General features: G+C 47.5%; 5 protein-coding genes across 5 annotated transcripts; 1 reads left to right on the top strand and 4 right to left on the bottom strand.

The window, feature by feature from the left end:
- Positions 1 to 9,584: 9,584 nt before the first annotated feature.
- On the top strand, positions 9,585 to 9,986 carry LAJ45_04624 (uncharacterized protein; the record flags this gene model as incomplete). The annotated part of the gene is made up of 1 exon (XM_046114201.1): positions 9,585 to 9,986. One exon carries the CDS (start codon positions 9,585 to 9,587, stop codon positions 9,984 to 9,986), a length of 402 nt encoding a protein of 133 aa, XP_045972723.1.
- Positions 9,987 to 13,503: 3,517 nt separating this feature from the next.
- Positions 13,504 to 14,928, bottom strand: LAJ45_04623 (uncharacterized protein; the record flags this gene model as incomplete). Its single annotated transcript, XM_046114200.1, has 5 exons — positions 13,504 to 13,519; positions 13,583 to 14,147; positions 14,205 to 14,454; positions 14,504 to 14,864; positions 14,921 to 14,928. The coding sequence occupies 5 exons, from the start codon at positions 14,926 to 14,928 to the stop codon at positions 13,504 to 13,506; spliced, it is 1,200 nt and encodes a 399-aa protein (XP_045972722.1).
- A 776-nt stretch (positions 14,929 to 15,704) lies between these two features.
- LAJ45_04622 (uncharacterized protein) lies at positions 15,705 to 18,434 on the bottom strand (the record flags this gene model as incomplete). The annotated part of the gene is made up of 10 exons (XM_046114199.1): positions 15,705 to 15,752; positions 15,804 to 16,544; positions 16,594 to 16,914; positions 16,977 to 17,102; positions 17,162 to 17,273; positions 17,336 to 17,421; positions 17,489 to 17,544; positions 17,602 to 17,738; positions 17,791 to 17,909; positions 18,015 to 18,434. 10 exons carry the CDS (start codon positions 18,432 to 18,434, stop codon positions 15,705 to 15,707), a joined length of 2,166 nt encoding a protein of 721 aa, XP_045972721.1.
- A 1,257-nt stretch (positions 18,435 to 19,691) lies between these two features.
- LAJ45_04621 (uncharacterized protein) lies at positions 19,692 to 21,374 on the bottom strand (the record flags this gene model as incomplete). Its single annotated transcript, XM_046114198.1, has 5 exons — positions 19,692 to 19,947; positions 20,013 to 20,404; positions 20,466 to 20,869; positions 20,927 to 21,131; positions 21,204 to 21,374. The coding sequence occupies 5 exons, from the start codon at positions 21,372 to 21,374 to the stop codon at positions 19,692 to 19,694; spliced, it is 1,428 nt and encodes a 475-aa protein (XP_045972720.1).
- Positions 21,375 to 24,641: 3,267 nt separating this feature from the next.
- On the bottom strand, positions 24,642 to 24,929 carry LAJ45_04620 (uncharacterized protein; the record flags this gene model as incomplete). Its single annotated transcript, XM_046114197.1, has 1 exon — positions 24,642 to 24,929. The coding sequence occupies one exon, from the start codon at positions 24,927 to 24,929 to the stop codon at positions 24,642 to 24,644; it is 288 nt and encodes a 95-aa protein (XP_045972719.1).
- Positions 24,930 to 25,286: the final 357 nt, after the last annotated feature.

Genomic DNA, 25,286 nt, shown 5'->3' with positions numbered 1-25,286 from the left:
GGTTTTCCCTACTAAGTTCCGAACGGCCTTGGGATTCATCTTTTACGGGCTCGCACAGGTTTTAGTGCGTGAGTTAAAAGCTCACCGCCCCCGGTCAACCTGGGAACAAGGTAGCCTGAGTTTAGTCTGTAAACGCATCTACAAAGCTGTGATGACGGCAAAATTGACAAAAAAAAAGGTGCTACTTCACCGGCATCAAACCACAGACACTCACCCCGTTTACTCATCTGTCCAATGAATCTCAATCGAGCCAAACCCAAAATCTCGCACGTTGTCTTTCAAAATAGCTCTAGGAGAAGAACAGTGTCAACTCATTATCAGATGCTTCTAGTCTGGCCAGTTTGTTCCCAAGTTCCCAAGGTAATAACACCTCCGGTGATGCAGCAAGCCTAAGACTCTGCAGTTTATGGCAAGGGCTTATATTTACCGCCATTCGAGACATTCTGCCCTCTCTCCTTCTCCACAAACATTTCCCTACATGAGCCAGAGATACCAATCATAACATATGAAATATGGTATCTCCGGCGTGGTTGAGACTACCGAATGTCAGCTTGTTTCCAATCTTCCTTTGTGATTGAAGCAATAATTAGTCATCAGAAACAAAAAGACGCCCCGCTTCGAAGATATATGTTTTACCTATCGCGTCTGTAAAATTAGTGAGGCTTTTCTCTCTGCTCGAAGGAAGAGACTACTCTACTTGCCCGAATACAATACCCAAGAATGTTGCTCCAAAACCATTCCCACATGCTCAATACAAGACAGCCCACTATGATCACATCCGCCGAATGAGAGCTTGTCTGCTTCCTCTTGCACTCTGGTAAAGTCGGAGACAAGCGGAAGCAAACAAAACGTCACCCCGCTTCCCCGATCACAGCCCCTGCCCCCAATGATGGCCATGCAATGAAAGATTCCGCCGAATATCATCTTGTCTTCTCTCGTAATACTGACAGCTTGTGCGTATTCGAAAGAAGACAAGAAAATACCCCGCTTATTCGATCAGAGAAGGCCCAGCCAGCTGCCTCATGTCTAGTGCGCTAAATGTTCCCAGTTGGGTCGTGCCCCTTAGGGGCATGATACCACTGGGAAACATTGGTGGGACTGGTCATGAGTGTGGGTTGGTAGTGAAGGATCGCGGATGGGAGATGCGGCCGTCAGGATGGCCTATAAGTACATGTAGTTTGATGAAGGGGGCGGGGAAGGTATGTGCGGGTAGGGTAGGGCTGGGTACATGTATGTTAGTATACAAAATTGTGTACGGGGAGCGGGAAGTACATGTATCTGGTACTCTGCCGTTGGATAGGTCTGCCTCCGTGTTGAGTACTGGCATCGATCTCCCTGGACCCGTGTCGGTTGTGGATCATGGATTCTCACTCGCTCTCTTAACCCCACTTCAACGCTAACGGAACACGCTCGTGTGGCTACAACAAACCCCCACATTTTCCCCCCAAGCGACACTGTTCCATCTCTCATTCCTCAGTATGGATCAGCTCCTCTCTTTCGTGTCTAACCCGCAGCTGTGTACATGTATTCTTCACTCCTTTGATACTATTCCCCGATCCAGGGCGTTCCTCCTGTTGGTTGGCCCAGGTGCCCTTACCTTAGTAGAGGTTTAGAAAGCGCAATACCCGGGGGGGTTATCGTTTCTGGTACAGCTAGACACTGAACGTACTCTGACTGTACAGCGTAGCTCCTTGGGGGAGTTGGAAATTTTTACTGTATGAAGCGGTCGTGGAGGTTCATCACCACCGGGTCAACCTACGCTGGCCTGTCCCATCTCCTCTATCCTCTCTGCATTCGGATCAGAGCATTACCAGCACCGCTCTCTGTTACAGGAACTACGGAAGCACTGTTCTACAGGCTTAGGACAGTGAGAAATACGAGTGACGGGTTGTGATGCAAGGCCGGTCGGGTAACGGAAGGGCAAGCATAGAAAGGTATCGGGTAGTGTGGGGGCACGCGGTGTCACCACGCTAGGCCCATACTATTATGACGGCACGCTTACTGTTGTGTGTCTCACCCAAAATAGAATAGGAAGCGGGGCTTACGGCTGTAGGCTGTTCTACTTAGAGAAGTAGGTCTAGGATAATAGTATGGTACAACCCGATGACTGGCAATTGCAAGGTTCATGGTTACGTGTCGGAATTAGAATGGAGGACGGGACTATGCGGGGGCGCTTTTCTATCTGGGTTATCTTCGGGAGCGTTATCTTATTCTATTATCGTTGTATCAGTTAGTATTAGAAAGCGGGCCTTGGCATAGGTTCCAACATGTATAAATAGGGCTTGATTCTGCGAAGACTTGAGGGTATCATCAACCATCAAGTCAAGGGAATCCGGTTTACAATATCATCAGTTTAAACGCTACAGAATTATCGCTTAGCACTGGCCATTTCCCCAAACACTATATTGTACCTTATCCCTAACTTTTACTCTTTACCTATCGCATACACTACCAGAAGTCTCGATAAGACAGCTACTCGCTTAAACCAATACTCTGAGTATTTTGCTTAGTGGCAGATAGTCACCGTGCTCTCAGTAGAAGAATAAGCGCTTAGTCTATTAGAAAAGACCAAGGTACTATATGCACCCCCGAGTGGCAACAGCAGCCATCAATAACTACCTTTGCGCTACATCCTTCATCGTTCGAAGAGGAAGCGCCGAACATCTATACTGCGGATACCTTCACTACTCAGGTTTCTTCGCAGAAGCAGGAACCACCGCTACCTTCGAGGAACACGATCCCGAAATCCTCAACTACCCAGAACTCTTCCCAATCAAGATTACTCTCTCCCAACGGTCTTTCGGACTTGCTCACCCAGCCCCCTGGTTCATCGCTCAACCCTGGTGCAGAAAGCAACCACAGCTCAAGCTCGAGCAACTTAGCAATGTCAAGGGCTCATCAGCAACGGTCGGAGGAAGACTACAACATGGAGAGCTCAATCGCCTTGAGAGATCGAGGTATATTAGAAACCCAGGCGAAGAGGCGCCACCGGAAAGAGCGAGATGTGCCGATAGGCTCCCTCTTCGCATCGACGAGGCAGGAAGAATCCTATGGGCAGGCGAGGAGGCGGCAGGTAGACCACAGGGAGTTCTCCCCATACGTCACCCCCATCAGAGAGAGATCCTCTACTCAGAGGCCCTCGGTGCCTCGGTTAATGGACGACGACGAGGATACCAATATGGACGTGGAGGAGCGACGAGTGGAGAACCCTTTCGGCGACCTTATTGGACAAGAAGTCCAGCGACAAGGGGCCCCCGTGGTCCAGCAGCTCAGCCGCGGGATCGAGGAACTCAGCATGCACGTGCGGGATATTCCCATCCTCAGGGAACTCACCCGTCAGCAGCAGGAGTACACCAACAAGATCGTCGAGGACCTCCACGCCAAGTTCGCTGGGGACAGAGCCGAGCGGGACAATCAGCTCAACCAGGTCATGGCTCAGCTACGAGCGGAATCCACCGCCACTACCAGCAACCTCGGCCAAGTCCTTGGGCAGATCGTGGAAGCTACTAGGGCGCATCAGGAAAGGCAGGAGCGACAGGATCAGCACATAAATGCGCTGACCAATTTCGTCCAGCAACTTCCGAAGGATGGCCCTGTGCAGATACCCGCGGAGGTTATGGCTGCCCTCGAAAGGATGGAACGGGACAGACAAGCTGCGATGGAAGACCAGTTCGCAGGTACAAAGAAGAACCTGGAGGAGATTATTGAGCAGATGCGGGTAGCAGCCAATAGAACGGCAGCAGCCCCCGAAGGCTCAGGAGGCGAAGGCACAGTACCCCCGCCACCTCCACCGAACCCCCCTAGCAATTCCGGAGAGAGACCGGAAGGATCAGGGAGCCAGCCCCCCATACCCCCTCGCTCTGAGGCAAGAGAAAGCCAACGGAGTGAACAGGGAGGCAGAGGAGGCAATGGCAATAATGGCAACGGCGGAAACCGCGCAAGACCACGAGACCCATCCCCCTCAGACTCATCCAGCTCCTCCGATTCAGAGGACGATCGTCGAGCACGCGAACGGGGACAAAAAAGACGGGAGGAGCGAAGACGCCGTAATAGGCAGCAAGAGGTAGAACTCATGCACCCCCCTCGCGCCACCCTGGGAGATACGCCAAAACAGGCAAAAATCCCCTTCTCCGGAAAAGCCGACGAAGACGTACGGCACTGGATCGACCAAATGGAAGTCTTAATTGAACTTCAGAGGAAGGTCAGGTGGGACGACCAGACCAAGATCCTGTGGGCATCCCTGGAACTTACCGGGAGTGCGGCAAAATTCTGGCGAAACTTCGTGGAACGACTATCAGTTGACCCAAGCATCGGGACATGGGAGAATTTCAAAAACGAATTACGGATTCAATACGGCAATCGAACTAGTCAGGAACAGGCCAAGCAGAAGATGGATAAGCTCCGTCAAACTGGCATGATCGATGACTACATTAATGAGATGCAGAATCTGGAATGGGACGCGAAGGTCGGACCCATCGTAATGAAATCCATGATCCTAACAGGAATAAACTCCTCGCTGGAACAACGCCTCTCGAACGCGATCGAGAAACCAGAAGATTTCGCGGAATGGCTAGCCTGGGTTAGGAAGGTCGGACGTAAGGATCACGAGGTAAAAGCCCGGAAAGAAATCTTACGTGGCAAGGATGTCCTAAAACCTCGCGAGGAGAAGTCGGAACGGCGAAAATCGCACAACCCCGCACCTCGGAAAACTTTCTCCGCGCCAGCGCACAACTCCAAGGCCTCGGATGACTTAGGTGTCACCAAGGACGAAATGGAGAAGTGGCAAAAGGAAGGAAAGTGTTTCCGTTGTGGTAGAGATAACCACTTCGCAAAAGATTGCGTAGCGACGAGTAAGGTCAGGTTAACCGACCTGAAGAGGAAACGGTATCCTTCCGGAGGAAAGGACCACGGAAGGGAGGGTGAAAAGAAGCGGAAATTGGGCCCCCAGAATGAGGCATTTAGGGCAAGGATTACAACTTTGGAGGATCAAAATTGATTGGGTATTTCTATTTTTCGGTGTTTTATACTGCGTTACGGTTTCTTTCTTTTGGTTATTTGAAACAAGGTTTTTATGTATTACGGTTATTCTTATCGGTTGGCTACGGGATTTTTTGCTACACGCGCGGAAATTCAATTCTCTTTACAGACACTCTGAGGATGGGGTTACACCCCGAAACGCCTGGTGCGTAAGTGTTGTACCATGATCTTCATCAAACACTCGAACTCTCTATATAAACCCCCTCACCCCGCGCTCAACGAAGAAAAAATCATCGAAACTCACACCCAAAAACCAATACAAACCTTTTACCAAACCAACATACAAACATGTCTTCCAACACACAAGAAACCCGCCTCGAGATCGAGATCTCTTGGGATCACCCCGCAACTAGTACCAAACATGTCGCAACAGTCAACGCACTCTTGGACAGTGGCACAGAAGACTGGATCATGTCTTGGGACTGTATCCACCGCGCGAAAATACCCACCCAACCTCGACCAAAGCCTCTCATCATCAGACAGGCCGATGGCACCCCTATGCCCAATTCCGGCACCCACATCACTCAACCCCTTACCCTCCGCATCGGCAACCATCTAGACAGGGCTATCACCTGTGAGGTTGGCTCGTTTGCAGGAGAAGACCTCGTCATACCACATCGATGGCTCAAGGAGCATCAACCAACCATCCATTGGGGACGCAACAGTGTCAGCTTCCATAGCAACAACTGTATAGTCAATGGATGTTTCGTATCAGTCAAGGACATATACGATCAAGACCCAGAAGAGCTGGTCATCAGGCTGTTGAGGGCGTCACCCAAGAAGCAGACGACGATCGAGCAACACCCCTTTTGGGCAAGAGCATCGGTAAACGAGGCTCTCGTTAGTGCTATACCGGTGGAGTTTCAGGAATACGCCGACGTGTTCTCCAAGGAAGGAGCCGCTCGACTACCTGACCACTCTGAATGGGATCATACCATTCCTCTTATGGAAGGAAAGCAGGCTCCGTGGGGACCGATCTATTCGCTCTCCCCACCTGAAGATAAGGCACTCCGGGAATATTTGGACGAGAACTTGCCCTCCGGCAAAGTCGTCCCCTCCACTAGCCCAGCAGCGGCACCCGTCCTGTTCGTTCCGAAAGCTAATGGTAAGCTTCGGTTATGTGTCGACTTTCGTGGTTTGAATGGAATCACAATCAAGAACCGTTATCCACTGCCGCTCATGAACGACCTGGCCGACGCAACGAAAGGAGCACTCTACTTCACGAAGATAGACCTGAAAAATGGCTATAATCTGATTAGGATTGCTAAGGGCGAAGAATGGAAAACCGCTTTCCGAACGAAATACGGCCTTTTCGAATATAGGGTAATGCCTTTCGGCTTGACCAATGCTCCTGCGTCGTTTCAGGTCATGGTCAATACCATATTCAAGGATCTTCTAGATCAAGGCGTAGTAGTCTACTTGGATGACATCTTAATGTATTCAAAGACTAGAGAAGAGCATACGACTCTTGTACGAGAAGTTTTGGAGCGACTGCGACGACACCATCTATACGGAAACCTCGAGAAAACGGAATGGTATCAACAGGAGGTAGAATTCCTGGGATTTATACTATCAGGAAAAGGGAACCGAGTATCACCAAAGAAAGTCCAGGCGATCGAAGGTTGGTTAACCCCAACCAAGGTCAAGGAACTTCAATGCTTCCTCGGTTTCGCCAATTTCCTAAGACGGTTCATCCACCGATGCTCTGAGGTTTGCAGACCCATGACCGATCTCCTGAAGAAAGGTTCCGTATGGAAATGGGGCAGGGAACAGCAGGACGCGTTCGACGAGCTCAAGAGGAGATTTATGTCTGCTCCAATACTCCGACACTATGACGAACACCGCGAAGCAATCGTGGAGACTGATGCGAGTGACTGGGCCGAGGCCGCAGTACTCTCCCAGGTGTTCGAGGACGGTATCCTACAGCCGGTAGCTTACCACTCTCGCAAATTCAACGAGGCAGAGGTTAACTATGAGATCTACGACAAGGAGATGCTCGCAATAGTTTCTGCTCTCTTGACTTGTAGACATTGGCTGGAAGGGACGGACATCCCTATCCAGATACATTCGGATCACCAAAACCTGCAGTATTTCACAACGACCAAGAAGTTGTCGAGAAGACAAGCCAGATGGGCCGAGAAGATAGCACCTTTTCGCTTCAAGATCCATTACCGACCAGGCGAAAAGAACGGCAAGCCAGATGCACTCACGAGGCGTCCGGAGTTCGCAATGGAAGGGGGAGTAATGCGTGAGCAGCCCGTAAAACAGCTACTCAGCGCAGAACAATTTGTCAGAAAATCACGGACCAGCGTAGAAACTGGGTCTGAAGCGATTGGCAACCCCGAAGAGGAATGGAATCAGTTGGATCAGTGGTACGACATACCGAGCGTAGAGCTGCCTCAGCCACTACAGGGTTGGTATGAACAGGAAAGACGATGGGTTCGGAGGACGGTTCCGGATGAACACCTCCCTGATTCAAACCTTGAGATCTTTGGACCACCGGAGGCTGCTATCGTAAAGGTAGAGCCTGCCGCTGAATGGAATCCCGATTCGAATGACCCCACCCACGATGGTCGATGGGTAGTACCGGGCTACGCGGTCAAGCAAGTCATTGAAGAACATCATGATCGACCCGTACCGGGGCATCTAGGGAGGGATAAAACCCTTGAGTTGATCGATAGGAACTACTGGTGGCCAGGAATGTCCACGGATGTAGCCAACTTCGTCAAGACTTGCGATGTATGCCAGAGAGCCAAGCAACGTCGGAGACACTTGTCACTCCCTCAACCCCTAGAGTTAGCCACCACACCTTGGACTGATATCTCAATGGATTTCGTAGTAGAAATGCCCAAGGAGAAATCAGGATTCCGTAACGTATTGGTAGTCGTGGACCGTTTTACGAAGATGGCTCACTTCATTCCAATGACGGGGATCAACGCGGAGCAGACCGCTAACGCATTTGTCAAAGACATCTGGCGTTTCCACGGACTTCCTAGGAGCATCGTCTCTGATAGAGGAACACAGTTCGTGTCAGCATTCTGGACGGCAATCACGGAAAGATTGGGGGTTCGTAGGAGACTCTCTACTTCATTCCACCCGCAAACCGACGGCCAGACGGAACGAACCAACCAACACATGGAAGGTTATATTCGGGCATATACGGCAGGAACAGGCAAGAAATGGAAGGACCTGTTACCTATCTGCGAATACGCCTACAACAATGCGAAGCATACGTCGACTGGACAATCACCGTTCTACTGCAACTATGGCTTCCACCCCCGAACGGACTGGCCTACGGATGCAGAGATCGAACGATTAGATGCCAACGGAAACAACTACCTGGACGAGATCATTACGGCTCACGAGTTAGCGAGAGATACGCTACAGAAAACTTTCGACAGGATGGCGTCAAAGCCAGGACCAGCAGCACAGCGGTTCACTATCGGTCAGAAAGTCTTGCTGGATACTCGGAACCTTGGAGGGTACTCCAAGTGGTCAGACAAGTTCACGGGACCATTCACAGTGTCGGCAGTGGTGGGCAATCGGGCTTACCGCCTTGAGCTTCCGATAGAATGGAAGGTCCATGACGTCTTTCACGAGATGTTGCTGCGACCCTATCGTGAGGACCCAGACCCCACCAGAAAACAGAACACACGAAAGCGACTGGCAACACCCGAGCCACAGGAGGCATTGGCAGACGAGAACTTCCAGCCAACCTCGAACATACGACCCCATACGCGAAGTCAAGGCCCAGCGATCGATAATGACCGGGCTCATAAACGACAACGGAACAGACGAGACTAAGCTCGATACCTTTCCCTGCTCTATGACTTTTCCCACAGGGTTTTTATCATAGAAGGGTTTTAACGGTCGAGGGCGACGTCTAGGAAGGGGGAGTAGTGTTACAGGAACTACGGAACACTGTTCTAAATACTTAAGACAGTGAGGAATACGAGTGACGGGTTGTGATGCGAGGACGGTCGGGTAACGGAAGGACAAGCATAGAAAAGTATCGGGTAGTGTGGGGGCATGCGGTATTACCACACTAGTACTATACTGTTATGACGGCACGCTTACTATTGGGTGTCTCACCCGGAATAGAATAGGAAGCGGGGCTTACGGCTGTAGGCTGTTCTACTTAGAGAAGTAGGTCTAGGATAATAGTATGGTACAGCCCGATGACTGGCAATTGCAAGGTTCATGGTTACGTGTCGGAATTAGAATGGAGAACGGAACTATGCGGGGGCGCTTTTCTATCTGGGTTATCTTTGGGAGCATTATCTTATTCTATTATCGTTGTGTCAGTTAGTATTAGAAAGCGGGCCTTGGCATAGGTTCCAACATGTATAAATAGGGCTTGATTCTGCGAAGACTTGAGGGTATCATCAACCATCAAGTCAAGGGAATCCGGTTTACAATATCATCAGTTTAAACGCTACAGAATTATCGCTTAGCACTGGCTATTTCCCCAAACCAACAACTACTTGGACGAGATCATCACGACTCACGAACTAGCGAGAGATACGCTACAGAAGACTTTCGACAGGATGGCATCAAAGCCAGGGCCGGCAGCACAGCGGTTCACTATCGGTCAGAGAGTCTTGCTGGATACTCGGAACCTTGGAGGGTACTCCAAGTGGTCAGACAAGTTTACAGGGCCATTCACAGTGTCGGCAGTGGTGGGCAATCGGGCTTACCGCCTGGAGCTTCCAGTAGAATGGAAGGTTCATGATGTCTTTCACGAGATGTTGCTGCGACCCTATCGTGAGGACCCAGACCCCACCCGAAAACAGAATACACGAAAGCGACTGGCAACACCCGAGCCACAGGAGGCATTGGCAGACAAGAACTTCCAGCCAACCTCGAACATACGACCCCATACGCGAAGTCAAGGCCCAGCGATCGATAATGACCGGGCTCATAAACGACAACGGAACAGGCGAGACTAAGCTCGATACCTTTCCCTACTCTACGACTTTTCCCACAGGGTTTTTATCATAGAAAGGGTTTTAACGGTCGAGGGCGACGTCTAGGAAGGGGGAGTAGTGTTACAGGAACTACGGAAGCACTGTTCTACAGGCTTAGGACAGTGAGAAATACGAGTGACGGGTTGTGATGCAAGGCCGGTCGGGTAACGGAAGGGCAAGCATAGAAAGGTATCGGGTAGTGTGGGGGCACGCGGTGTCACCACGCTAGGCCCATACTATTATGACGGCACGCTTACTGTTGGGTGTCTCACCCAAAATAGAATAGGAAGCGGGGCTTACGGCTGTAGGCTGTTCTACTTAGAGAAGTAGGTCTAGGATAATAGTATGGTACAACCCGATGACTGGCAATTGCAAGGTTCATGGTTACGTGTCGGAATTAGAATGGAGGACGGGACTATGCGGGGGCGCTTTTCTATCTGGGTTATCTTCGGGAGCGTTATCTTATTCTATTATCGTTGTATCAGTTAGTATTAGGAAGCGGGCCTTGGCATAGGTTCCAACATGTATAAATAGGGCTTGATTCTGCGAAGACTTGAGGGTATCATCAACCATCAAGTCAAGGGAATCCGGTTTACAATATCATCAGTTTAAACGCTACAGAATTATCGCTTAGCACTGGCCATTTCCCCAAACACTCTCTACACTCAAACATTTGATGCTCTCTTTACCACCTTCTCACTACCCCTCCAACTTGCCCCTTCCCCGCACTCATACCCACGGACGCTGGCCATCACATCAAACGAGCCCATCTCCCCTTCCACCCCTATACCCGGCCTACAGAACCAAGCAGCTACCCTTATAATCTTGACCGAGGACGCCGAAGCAAGGAGCGACGCTCACGCACACGGACCAACAGTAGAAACCCCAAGCGAAAGTTGAATGTTGACGATTTAACCCCCACGCACAAGAAAGCCTCAAGAGGTTACTCCCAATTCCAAATTACAGCTCTCATGTTTCACTTTTCTCTCTACTTTTTCTTTCGAGGTGCTTTTGTGTGTCTTCTGATATCGACGTGTCTAGTTAGTAATGTTCTGTTGACTTTAGATCAGATCGGACGCCGGGCACGCCGCCCCCACTCCCGAGTAAAAACTTCGACGGTGTCGGACATGTCTTGGGTTAGATCCATGCATATCCATTTTCTTACTGGAATGCGCTAGATTTTGTGCGGCTCTCATATTAATCGGCACTATTCGATATCTGTGAGAACCTACCTTGGGCGAGGAGGGGCTCCTCCTAGGAACGAGATTTTGATATCCGAGGGGTGACACACTATCACCTCTCTGTTGTCACGGCGTCCAGTATGATTAGGCTGGAAGATAAACTCCAGCCAGGTACGCGTTACTGGGCCAGCTGTTCCGATGTTTCTGCTGTCTGCCGGTAAAGAGTAGGAGTAAATGGAGTACAATTGGTTCACCATAATGGCAATTTTGCCAGCTACACCTCTTTTGGTTACTTTTCCCCGTTCCCCCTCACGTTGGCATTACTTCCTAATCGCTAACTCTAGTTTCAAAGACTCCACCCCCCCCCCCCCCCCGGGGCGGGACATCGAACTTCCGATCTGAGAAATCTGAAAAACATAAGGGGACGCACAATCCTCCATCCTCCCCGGGACCACCATTCAGAGTAGCAATGAAGATAGTACCCCCTAGATAAAGCATACCTCAACCCACTACCATCAATTTCACATCACCGCCGATATACGCCCCGTTTAGGTCCGGAGGAAGGAATTCATAAGCAGTCTTGATGGTTGGATGGTATACGTTTACTTTCAGCCATTGTTGCTCGCTTTTGACTTTCTTTCTGCGGGAACCTCTGTTGCGTGAGTCGGGGCGGCGGGTTTTTGGTGCGGCTTGTATATTTGGATGGTTTTGATGGGGGCTTAATCGGGGGTTGAGTTATTCAAAATTAATATTCGGGCTACAGCTTGTGGCCGGCTAGTTTCTGTTATTATGCGCTGTTTCTCTTGGTGGAGAGTGAGGGCTACTAAGAAGTTTCCACTGTGTGTGCCAGGGAGGATAGGAGGTACCCAGAGACTCCCTCCCCCGAGAGAGTAATCCCATGAATATTGCGACTTAGAGGTAGAGGTTACTGGCCGTCCTCGTGCGCTATTTATTTCTCTGCTTTTTCCCTGGGTTTAATCTTTCTGTTTTTCTTTTTTCTCCTTGGACATTCCTCCACTTATGTTTATTCTTCTTTAGAAGACTCCCCACCAAACGTTTCGTTTCAACATAGATTTTCTATTACTATCCCCTTATATGCAAATCTTTTTCTCTTACTCTCACTCCAACCCACTGTTGACAAGCCGCATCGCGCACCTAGAATTCCGCCCCAGCTTCCGGGCTCAGCACAAAAGGGAAACAAAACCGTCCCAGTATGAAAGACGTTCCCGAGGCCTAATCTTCAAGCACCCAAGAAACTACATTTCTACGTAGTACAGTACTGCCAGTAACCTAACATCAAAGTAACACGGCCTCTCAAGGTTTGTCCTTCTCAAAGTTGCGACCGGATCACAGCTTATCACTCGATATATTATCCCTCCCCCTCTCTTTTTTTCTTTTTTCTTTTCTTGCTTTGGCGGGGAAGGGAGTACATGTTGGTCCGTGTCGAGCTACTACATTGAGATGTATTGTATTGTTTTATTTCCCTTGTTCTGTGCTCTCGTTTGCTCATTGAACTAGTATGTTCCGGCCAGGGTTGACCTAAACCTTGTTTATGTTATGGTTTATTCTTACTATCCAGACTTCCGGGTCAGACTACAATTATAGATATTCTATTACAGCTCCTGTCTCTCCTCGATGTGATGCCTAGGTCTATTTAGTGGCTTAGGTATAGAAGTGCGCTCTAAAAACATGAACGCCGTGTGAGATGGAACCTTTTCAACTTATTTTGGTTCCGTAAAAATTGAGGACATCTTATACCTCGGCATATATTTACTCTCTATAGGAATGGGATATATTTATTGAGGTTAGAGTATGTAATATGTTATGTGCTTTCGTTAAATGAATGTGACGTTGTTTTGTGTAGGCCCAGTACAAACGTTTTTGGGATGCCAAGGCCGAGTGAGTATTCATGATTCAATTCCAGGAATGTTCGTGGGAAGTTTTTTTTGTTTTGTTTTGGGAGGGTGCATATAAGTTTCTCAAAGCGCGGATTATATCTAGAGTGAATCAAGTAAATATGATTTAAAAATTTGTCACATCTTTCAAAACACTTCAAAGATTATCATGTTCATCTGGCGTTTTTATAGTGGAAACAAATTCTAATTTTAAAACTATATAAGGATATAGATTAAAAAAAAAGGATATAGATAAAAAAAAAAAAGGACTCCCTCAAAAGATCTTCCTATCTCGAGATGTTCGTTGTAATGATTCGTTTCCAACAGTTGCTAAACCTGCGTAAGGTCTTCCATTTCCGCCACGACTCCTTCCATCGCCAGTTACTGCAGGGCTGCTGCGTCTTCTGTCGGTATCGTTATGAATCATGCACTCAGTTGACTATTTACACGAATATTAGTAGTGCGTTCAGCATAAGATTTCGATGAAATATATTTGTCTTACCTGAGATAGTGGAGTACACGTTCCTTGTAAATACGTGCGCAGCGATGCTTCAAATCGCTACTCCACACATATTCATGCTCAACAGCGGCAATGTCGATGATTTTATTAAGCTCCTCCCAGACTCTTACAACCTCCTTCACGGCCTTTGAAGTTTTAATATTCAAGATAGGATTAATGTAATCAAGGATATCATTGACCGATCTCTCAACCTCCACCAAGGGATAACCAGCATTAACACGGTGTCTCAAACAAGAGATTGTTGTGTTGAGGTTTTCCTTTGTTACCAAAAGAAGCTTTGGGAGGTAACCACCTTCAAGAGTGAGAGTAGCAAAGATCCAACCGGCGGGGACGAAGATTGTTTCGCCGGGTTTGACGATAACCATCCTTCCATTGGTGAGAGCTGGCGCGATACGGCGGAAGATGGGACCTGGTTGCTCATCGTTGAGGTCATCTGTGGACTTCCGGGGGCGATAAAAGACTTTCTCGTTAGACTCAGTAGGAGGCCAGAGCATCCACAAGTTGCGGATAGTGCCCTCGTGCAAAGCCATTATTGGAAGTCCCCCCTCTATGTTTTGTTAGTAAGTTTACTCCACTAATCTTGACCAGAATTACGCAAATATACCAACGCGGAGATCAGTGAACGAATATTTCGGAGTGGCATCGAGAAAGGTATAAGAATGGACAGCTGAGCACACCTTTCCTAGCTGAGGCGGAATAACCATTGTATACTCGATCTGGGTTGTGCCAGAAGGGGGAGTTGAAGCATGAATGTTGTGAATTGATTGCACGTTTTGAACAAGGTGGTCTCCAAATATCAACTGCCGAGCAACAGTCACGAATTCCGCATCACTAGGAACCCTCTGAATAAGAATCTAAAATAGGTTAGCGCGGTTGGCAAGACCAAAGTGATAGGAAATATACATGATCTTGCGCGTTGAGTAGTGCTTCCAGGAAGTCACCCGGGGGAGGTGGTCCATTTTTCCAGCACTGTTGCCCCTTGAAAATAACCGGTCTTGGCGGCATAAACCGTAGAGTGAGACCAGTGGCTAGGGTCTCAACAGGTTTCATTTTATGGATGCATCCGGGATTCAAAATTTTCCCGATATTGGGTATTGTTTGACCATTACTTTCCTGAAATTCGCTCACGATCTGACAGGTGCGATCAACAATCCCGTTACACTTGTACTCACAAGAAGCCTGATGACCGACCAGATCAGTACCATCGGGGCATGGCAGCTTTATTGAGAACTTGCAGCCATATTTGCCCCATTTACAACGATGGCTGCTATCTATATTAGTAGTATTCAAAACTAAATAACTACTGTTTCGGGAACTTACTCCTCCATCCTCGTTAAAGCTTTTTTGTTTTTACGTTCAGAGTTGTGCTAGAGTCTTTCTTTACGAGTCTGACTAGTCCTGCTGGAATTCTTTCTTGACCTGTAGGAAGTTGGACTCATTTATTCTTACGAGTTGAGATAAATGAAATGGATAATAACCTTCTGATCGTGTTAGGCTTTTGTCGGTGGGTTGTGAATGAGGATTGGTGGTGGGTGAAGGTTAAGAGAAGTGGCCGTGGTATGGAGTTACTGCGTTGTTAAATGACCAAAGATGTGTGTGGTCGGGAGTGGATGTTGGGAGCGGGTGTTGGGGTGAAGGTGAGTAGTGAGGTTAAGAGTGGAGGTGCGAAGCTGTTGGGAGGGATAGGAATAATAGACGTGAGAGGAGTGAATGTAGGTAGATGAGAGATAGGTGTGAGTGCAGGTGAGACCTGGGAGAGAATGGATCTTGTGGGTACGACAAGTGGGAAGGATGCCAAGTTCACTAATGCACAGAGTACATGTAGTATACGTGCGACCCCTTAAGTTTAAAGTCTCTTTGTCGATGATCGACTGGGATGTGCGGGAAGCCGGGGATTAAATTTCGGTCACAATGATGTAGATTCTAGACTTATAGTTTCCATCCAATCCTACGATATTGTTTGCGACATCGTTTTGCTATTCATCTCTTCTGACTTCACGTCCATCTTCCTCCGGATTTCTTGGAACTGCCTACATGTAGCCTTGTATCTCGATCTTCATGCGAAAGTATTTGCTAAAACTGTTCTCCCTTAGCCTAATCCATCTCATATCGCCGCTTCGCTACAATACTTAGAAAAGGCCTCAACCAGTTTCTATATCAACTCATCAGCGCATGTTCTACTTCAATGAATGAATAAACTCACTTCGAAATTACAATCCGCCATACTTCCAAACACCGGGTTTCTGGACCCGCAGCTCTCCGTCACTACTCTCGGGCTTGATATCCCAAACGCAATCTTAGCTAAAAACCGCGGATCATCCCTGGTGGCCGTGGCTGCCAATACCGCCTTTATCTTATTTTGATCAATTGGTATGTCCATAAGTCTGTTATATTCATCTATCTCCACCTTCACTCCAGATTTGCACCACTGGCATTTGGCACATATACCGCCGGGAATCTTATCCCCGAAATGGTCGGCAAGGGCAGCAGCGAAGCACTTCCGGCCAGTAATGAGGTTAATGACCTCTTGACTTCTTCTTAGGTCCTCCATTTCTCGATGTTCCATTTGCTGGTATATAGAGCTAATCAAAGACTCCCGATCTTCCTTTTGCCTCGGAAATGGCCTCATTACGCGGTATCTGTTTACTACGCCGGTGGGCTTAAGTTCGATGTAACCTTTATCACTCCAGCCCTGAAGCTTGCGAACAACCTCCTCACGGGGGCATCCAAAGTGCTTACTGATCAAGTCGACGTCCACAAACCTCATGGTTTTGCCGCCGCCAGAGGTGGTGATTATAGCAGTGCCAAGTAAACAGTCTTCTGACACGGCTCGGTGGTAGCGGGGGGAAGGTTTATAGGTATACTTGGAGTACTTGGGTGTAATTGCCCTCAGAAGCTCGAAACGAAGTTCTAGTTGGGAATAAAGCAGGCCTAGGGTAGTCATCTTTTTAAAGTCAGAACATTGTAACTCAGCAAAACCCGAAGCGTCTTACCTTAATATCCCATGTTTTACTTTGTTGATAAAGACTTGCCTCTATGACATCGTCTTTTCCCGCTGTAGCGTTGCGATTGAAGAGCTCGTGCAGAAGACCATGGATGCTCTTCTTACTAGGCAGATCAGCTCGGCAGAATGTCTCTCGTTTCTGCCAATCACGGCCGCAGAGGTAAAGTGCGCATTTACCAGGCAGGTTATCACGCCCTGCACGTCCGATTTCTTGACTATATCCTTCTAAACTACGCGGGAAGTCGTAATGAACAATGTTTCGGATATCCGCTTTATCAATGCCCATACCAAACGCAATTGTGGCGACAATCTAGAGCGTTGCGAAAGATTAGAATATCAGCATCTAAGGTAGGATTTATTCCGTTCGAATACCGTCATGTTTTTTTGAGTCATGAATTTCTCCTGGACCACTAATCGCTGTTTCGCCTCCATGCCGGCATGATATGCCAAACTGGGGATACCACTCTCCACTAACTCTTTAGAAATCTCTTGCGTTTGCTGTTTCAAATATGTCAGCAATAACCTAATTTTGATAATAGCGGCCTCTCAAAACATACATCCTGACTGGTCACATAGACGATGGTTGAACCAGGATTTTCCTTCAGGAATTGTTTGAGTTTAGGCATTTTCGCTTCAACTGTCCCAAAAGACTCTGCCAATAGCTCAAGACTATTAAAGCTTAGCAGCCACCTTCAAAGAGCACAGAATATATGTTAAGCATCAAGACTTACTTCTCTCTATAGGTAGTAGTCCTAAATAATCCATCTTCCGGGATATCAAATCCTTTACAAATATCTGCAGCAACACGCGGTGTAGCCTTGATGGTATCCGGATCAGCAAGCTACAACATATAAAATTATCTCAAGTCCAATTTAACAACTCACTGTAGCGGTCAAACATAAGACCCTTTCTGCCTCAATTTCTTTCACAAATCGTGCAACTAAAAATCAGGTACATTAGCGGCCGAAATTGATCACCATAAATAATATTTCCAAACCTTTGAGGTAATCAGGGCGGAACGCTTGTCCCCATTCGGAGATGCAATGTGCTTCGTCCACGGCAATAAGTCGAATCCGAAGATGTTTAATTGTGGCTACGAAACCTTCGTTATTGAGCCTCTCTGGGGCGCAATATCTAACGTGGGTGTGATAAGCAGAGATATAGGCAATGTTATAGGTGCACCTACAGGAGCTTTAGTTCACCCCTTCGGAGAAGGTCATAGGTTTCCAGGACAGACTCCCGGGTTTGTGAGGAATCGATAGCCGCTGCTTTGACACCCCTGGCTTTTAAAGCGTCAACCTGGTCCTATCATTGGGCATATATAAGTCAGCAATGTGTCCCTCTAACAATCAATTGACATCGGTGCTTTTCTGAGTTAGCAAACACCCTACGAGATATCAGGCAACAAACCTTCATCAATGCAATCAATGGGCTGATCACTAGCGTCAAGCCACTTTTGACTTCTCCCCCTTGATTGTCTTCATATTCATCAAGTGCCAGAGCTGGAACTTGATAAACCAAACTCTTTCCACCTCCCGTGGGGAACACAACGACTGCACTCCCGCCGGCAATCAATCTTGATATAACTTCTTCCTGCTTCAAACGAAATGCTGGGTATCTCCAGATCCGCTGAAGCACCTTTCTCGCGAGGGGAGATGTAGTTGGGTATGTTTGTTTAATCTTTTTGGAGGATGGTAGCTCCGTAAGCTCAAGCTCAATGGGGCGCTTTTGATTAGCAGTTAGGTTTCCCTCAATAGTTGATGCAAGCTCGGCCAATTCCGCCTCATCATCGCTAGACAAGCCAAAGTCTTCACCGTCTGATTTGCTCATCTCGGCAGGGCGTTGGAGGTTTGGAAGATTGCTGAAATTCGTTACTAGGATGATGACGATGATGATGGCCTATTAGTTACTTTGACGTCGTCGTTGGTTTCCTGATTGACGCGTTGTAACGCACGTGCGGACGTGCGGACAGGGGTGCGGACAGGGACTTCACAACGCGAATGTTAATTATCTGCATCGTGCTAACTAAAGTTGGATTGGTCAGCTAAATCCAAGCGTCCCCAACATCACGAATCAGTTTTACTACTCGTTCGATTAACCCTCCTATAGTAGTATCATTCCTCCCATCTTAATTAACCTTCGAAAACTAAATAAAACGTGCAAACGACACCTAGCTTTTGGCTCTTGATCGGTTAGGTGAGACCGTACCACAACTACATGTACAGCGCGATGCCATAAGTCATGGGAAGGCAACCAAACCACACCAAAATTCGTCTAAATGCAACAACCACCCACAACACAATTGCCATCAATAATAAACAAGGCTTGAGGGGATAGAATACTGGCTCTCAAATTTAATAAATTCAAAAGGGCACTCTCTGAAGTCAAATGTGGAAGAAGTTATATGAGCTAGAAGTAGAGCAACTTGAAGATTCAGTTACATTCCATACAAATATGTGTTTCTTTGCAACTCAACGTAACAAAACCAACACAACTCATGCTAGAAGTGTAATATTATAATTTTCAGTTGATAGAGCGATTATTCATATGCAAAATATATAGTCCTCCAATTCTCAGAAATAATTCAAGATAATTGGTGGTCGAGGACTATGTTGAAAAGTGGCATTTTTGGTGCCTTCCCATGACTTATGGCCTAGAACTATACATGCCGAATATAATACATGCATATGGGAAAATACAACTGGTATATTTTCTTAAAAAAAGAAAGAAAAAGAAAGGTCCATCTCGTTAAAAATGTCTTTAATCCAAACACGGGAATTAAGTAGCTGCATTTGAATAAAGAAAATCACAACTATATAGGCATCTTCGATCCTAGCACGGCCGGTAGGAGTCAATCGCTCAATCTGACCCGCTACAGTACCTTGTTCACATCAAACTCGCAATTATACCCAGGCCGTATGGAGGAGCTTGCTTCCTAGATATCTGAATGCGTATCACGAGGCAAAAAAAGACATTCTTCGACTCAAGAAACCACCATTGATACAGAGCTACGCACCCTGCATAAATTCATCCTTCATATGCTAGAGATATCTGCACTATTTTATCGGTCAACACTACATCATATAACTATTTCAACGACGGAACCAAATCTCCGAAGAGGGACCTTGGGTCCCACTCTTTCTTCAGTTCCTGCAATCGTGCTACCCTTTCCTTACTTCCGTATGTGTCGATAATACTTTCATCCCCTCTATTAAAGTTCACATAGGCCTTGACTTTACCACCACTACCAAAGTCCTCATCTTGTAACATTTTCCGGACCTCGTTCCCGAACTTTGTAGCAGCTGGCTCAGTGCTGGGATCATTGTACCATAGCTGTGGCAATCTGACCCGGAGAATCTTATTAGAATATATTGAGTAACAGAAAAGCGAGGATTAATAGGAACTTACGCCCATATGTTGACATCCCTATGCGGGAACGCCGTGTCGTCCTTTCTCCCGACTTCCCGAACCTTTTCCACCGAGAACAACTCCACGAGGACTGCGCTCTGGTAAGCGTCGGGGTTTGTGCTTACGAACTGGGTATACCTGTCCCAGATCTTACGCATACCCGGGACACTTAATCTTTGCACACCCACTCCGAACAGCGACTTGAACCCGCCGTGCTTTTGGCTCGGGACTTGTAGGGCGTTAATGAGGTTATAGGGGATGCGAACCGGTTGTGCTTGGGGCGGGGGGCTGAGGGCATGAAATGGACTCAGAGAAAGAAGAGGTTTGAAATATTCTTCAGCGGCTGAAGTTGGGCCGAAATAATGGAGTATCGCCAGGCATACTGGTGAAATCTAGATCCGGTCAGCATACTATTCAAAAGGTATAAAGAACAAGGGTGGCCAGGGAGGCTACTTTATCACTCTCCTTCTCCTTCACATGCACAAAACCAAAATATCCCATCGCCTCCCCCTTTGTCCAGCCTAGCCCATTTAGAGCCTCGACCAGATCTTCGAGCTGTTCCTCGCCCCACATCAATGTCATCTCCCAAATACTTCCATCGTCACTGCCCAACGTCGACAACGGATAAGTACGAAACGTCAGTTCAACCACAAACCCAAACCTCATCCCCGCCCCTCTCAACGCCCAGAAAAGGTCCGGGTTCTTCGTCTTCGAGACTTCGATCAGCTCCCCAGCAGCAGTGATTACCCGAGCACTCAGAATGTTATCGCTTATGAGCCCATGTAGGCCTATGAGGGGTCCCAGACCACCTGCGAGACAAGAGCCAGATACCCCGACTCCTCCACAGCCACCGGAAACTATAGGGCGATTAACTTAGCTTACATCGAAATACAAGAAGAGTTCGTGATACATACCAACACAACGTCCTTGTGGGTATAGGGTGGAGATCAACTCATCCGTCAGAATACCAGCTTCTACAGTAACACTGTCTTCGTGGAGGGTGACTCTCTTCATGTTGGAAAGATCGATAATTACTCCTTCCTTCCCGATAGTGCAGAAGTTGCCATGACCACCTGCTTTGATAACAAAAGGGACTGAGTTTGAGGTTAACCAGAGAACCTACTCCGGGGTTAGCATCAGTTTCTGGTATGATGGAGAGGGGCGAGTGACAGTTTCGAGTGCATCGCCCACTGTGTGGATCTTGATGACTGCAGAAGGCACCTTCTTGTTGAAGTCGGACCAGGAAGTGAACGTCTCAGAGAAGGTTTTGGTATCAGAGATGAGGTAGGTTTGACCTTTAGAGCTTAGTCTCGGCCCCAAACTCTCCACAATATCTTCGAGGGGTGTTTTTGCTGCTGCCATCATGAATACTTTAATTGCCTGTCTGACAATATCGCACAGTGGCCGGTGGGCATTCCCCCTTCCTTATATCTGGAACTAGTTCAATATGTCTCCGCTGGTGGCCTCCGGAAGCGGATGTGGCTATTACTTCTTTGTTGGTGCACCTCCAATACCCTTTGTCCAAAGTGCAGTAATGCGGAATGTGAAACCAAGCAGAGTTCCACGGACAGAAATTTACCGGCTCATCGATCATAACTTAAATAATTATATCCACATTTTTTTTTTTTTTTTACCCCGGGCCCATACATTAAAACGAGGGATAACCGTTGATCAGCTTACACTGTCAATGTTGTATCCCGAATTCTTGGTTGTCTCAACGGCTGTCACCTCCACAGATAAGCTAAGACAGCGGTTTCATGTCTTTTTGTTTTTGTTTAATTCATTAATTGCATGCGGTTTCATGTCCATGGTTGACATTGAAGTTATGTATATTGACATATCCTTAGGCGCCCAGTGTGGTGGATGGACTGAGTGCTGATAAGGATTGTAATCAGTGCGCGGAGAAGGAAAATAAATCAGGGGATACATATGTACCATATATTAACGAAGAAACCAACAAGATCTACTTTCGCTGATTGAACATGCACGTAGGCCTGTATGTAGTTGTTTCACTACATACATGTATCCTCACGGTGGTTACACGTGCACTCAAGGCTTCGTCACCACCACCACGTGCAGTGCCAGAAATATGTTAATCATCATTATGTACGCAGTCAGAATTTCTGCTTTAAAGCTTACTAGGCATGATATGCGCTTAGTGTTACGTGCTTGGCGGTAAAAGCTTTACATCGCTTGGCCAATCAGAACTGGCAGTAAAGGGTATGTACTTAATAACGAGCCTAAGGATCGATAAGGCAGTAAAAGACCGCTGATTTTGTGCTGGAAGAAGCACATCGACCGAAACTCTTCTAGCAATATGAACCATGTTTCTATATACAGGCCGCAGTTATATCTGATTTATCAAGCCTTTCATCTATGAAATGTCAGAAGCTATATGTACATGTAGTAATGCTTGAGGTGATAGTTGAAAGCCTGATCGATGCTTAATACCCATCTTGACGCTTTTGGCCCAGACTCACTATTCCAACCGGTCTCTAAAAACCCATCATGTTAGTTCCAACAAGATACTACGACACCCTTGTCTTTGGCGCATCACCGCAGTATATGAGCTATCAAACGAAGGCGTTCTAAAACCATATTCAAATTCTTCTCCTCGATTGGCCCATCGTAACTCTATCCGAAGTCTGAGTTTGGGCCCGCTGGCTGTTTGACCAATCCCCATTCTTGCGTCCTGTCTGATTCTTATTAATCCCCGTTTATATGTACTGATAACTGCATGTCAGCAATCTATTCTTCCCTCTGCAACTCCCCCCAGGATTCCGCTTACAAAACGGAATATCTCCTCGGCCTAAAAAAAGCACTTCTTGTCAGCGCCCTAGAAAACTGTGATAGTTTCAATTTGATACGTCCCCGGATATCCAACATTTCAACGGTCGAGACAAGATATCAATGGATATCGAAATATGCGGGGAAAAAGATTAAGAAATTAATACTAGCCCCTTGAGGATGACGTAGAGCTCCAAGAGATTGAGTTGTGACTTTGTGTGTCGCACAGGATCTTGTACTACACCCCACAGGAATTGGCCCGTGCATGTAGTCTCAAAAAGCACATAAGCGAAGAACAAATTAACACCTCTGTACACAATCGAGGTTTCTCACGAGTAGAATTCCCCTGTCTACAACATGATCATTGTTTGGCAGCAGCTGCAGAAATTCAGATACGCATCCCTCTGCGTCGAGGCGCCTAAACCAACAGTACAGCTCCCTTTACAGAACACCGGCGAGAATTAAAGCCACATAGCTACAAAGAGTCAGAAACGACTACATCTCCTTCCTCGCCACAGGAGGAGTGCATACATGTGGTCAATTGCACTTCACCACGGTCTACTTTCCTCGTTGTCTCCAACATAATTATTTACGACAGGACTCTGGTCTATTTTGTTTCCATTGAGAATAAGGCGTTCCCAACCGCATGATCTCTAGAGATTTATGTCTCTTCTTCACTCGATAATATATGGGACATGTTGGAAGGCGAATCACCTCCAAGAGAGGGCGAGAACGCCATATCCCGGTTATAGACACTACTCGCAGAGATGGCAGTCTCTTAGGAGCTGTAAAATGATGTTGAAACCCCTCGCAAGAAGTCATATCAATCATTATTACCAACCGATATAAATATTATCACGAGTCTTTTTTGCATGACGTCGGTGGTGTTTACGGCTTCGGATTTAGGAATACATACAAGCTCAGCCGACAACAAAAAATCTAAACACCTTCGTACTAAAGTTCTCCAAAAAGAGGTGCCGGCATTTTTTAGGCTTGTCTGCTGTATTTGCAGCTTTCTTCCGCTTTACGGAAAGGATTCCGCCTTAACTTATTACCTTGCAATTGGTCTCAATATTCGCGGAATGATTAAATCATATATCTACATAAATCATATTCACAGAAGCCAGAGGTTAAGGGATAGGGCATTACCGACTAAAGCCTCAGTTCATGGAGAGCTTCAATGCGAACCCCCCCAATCCTCATCAATGAATTCGAAGGTCTTCTCAGTGATATTAAACGCTTTTATAGCATTTCCGAATACTTGAGAAGAAAATCTATTCTAACATATCTCACCACTCTCATCTCTCTCTGAGATATACTTGACCCGCATGCAGCCCCCAGGGCAGATATCAAGTCCAAGTGACGATATTTCCCCGTTTTCCCATTACAATAACTATCTTTTCGCGAAACTAGGAAACCTCAAAGTAATGGTCACCGCCCGCCTCGAATGGCTGTGCACAATACACTCCCAGCGGCTTCACTATCGTGCACCCTCACTCAGAGAGAGCAGACTCCACCTCCACTGCTTCCCAAACTCCACCACTCTATCAGCTCCTGGATGCTCCGAACAGTTCAATGAGGAGATAGAGTTTTTCTAGTATCTTTCTACAATTCCGGAAGACAACGAGTATGAACAATTATGGAAACCATTACACAATTTGTCTACTCCTAGAAGTAGCTCATCCTCCAAACCCAGATCACCTCCAAACCCATTTACACGCCTTGAAGGATGCCGATGAAGTCGAGACGTTATCGAAGTTGCGATGAAGCACTACGCAAGAAATTAGCATACAACTCTCCTCCGTCTCCGCCTCTACCACTCACCCACTCCGCCCCCTCCATCTAAAACGCCTTCCCCACCTCCCCCCCACTCCCACCTCCACCGCCACTCTTCGCCCTCAAAACCTCCCAATCCACCAACTCCCGTGCCTCCCCCTCCCTAATCAACCTCCGCCCCGTCCTACACCCCGGACAGATCTCGCCCGTCTTCTTAGCCTTGAAGTAACTAAGCACCCCCTGGTGCTCGGCGTGGCTGCGCGTGCACGGCGGGTCGTCGGGCGAGGGGAGGAAGCTGTGCCCACACGTGTAGCGCGTGGTGATGTGGTGGCACATGGTGGGGGGGCGTGTCATTGTGTGTGTGTGTGTGCGTTTTTGTGGTTGTTGTTGGACGTTGGATGTTTTGTATGTGTGGTTGGAAGTGGAAGAGGATGAGGGTGAGGATGGATAGGCGGGTGTGATGTAGTGATGAAAGCGGTGGTGGAGGAACGGACGATTCTATGCGCCGCAATACAAGACGTGGTGTACTGTGGCCCTAACTACATGTGATTCCAGGTTTTTCATGAAGCTCCTGCGCTGCGCTGTGCTACGTGTGGTTTAGCTTGGACAGAGGGGGCTTTCTACGCTTATGTCGTGGTTTGAGTAGACGTGGATTCACGTGGTGAGAGTTCCCCCGTTTTGCGCCATGCATGCACGGGGATGGTATGGCCG

The sequence above is a fragment of the Morchella importuna genome (genome assembly GCF_003444635.1).
Source record: "Morchella importuna strain M04M26 chromosome Unknown Morimp01GS011, whole genome shotgun sequence".
NCBI classification, from domain to species: domain Eukaryota; kingdom Fungi; phylum Ascomycota; class Pezizomycetes; order Pezizales; family Morchellaceae; genus Morchella; species Morchella importuna.
The sequence above is the reverse complement of the archived record's forward strand: the minus strand, read 5'-3'. Positions and strand labels throughout refer to the sequence as shown.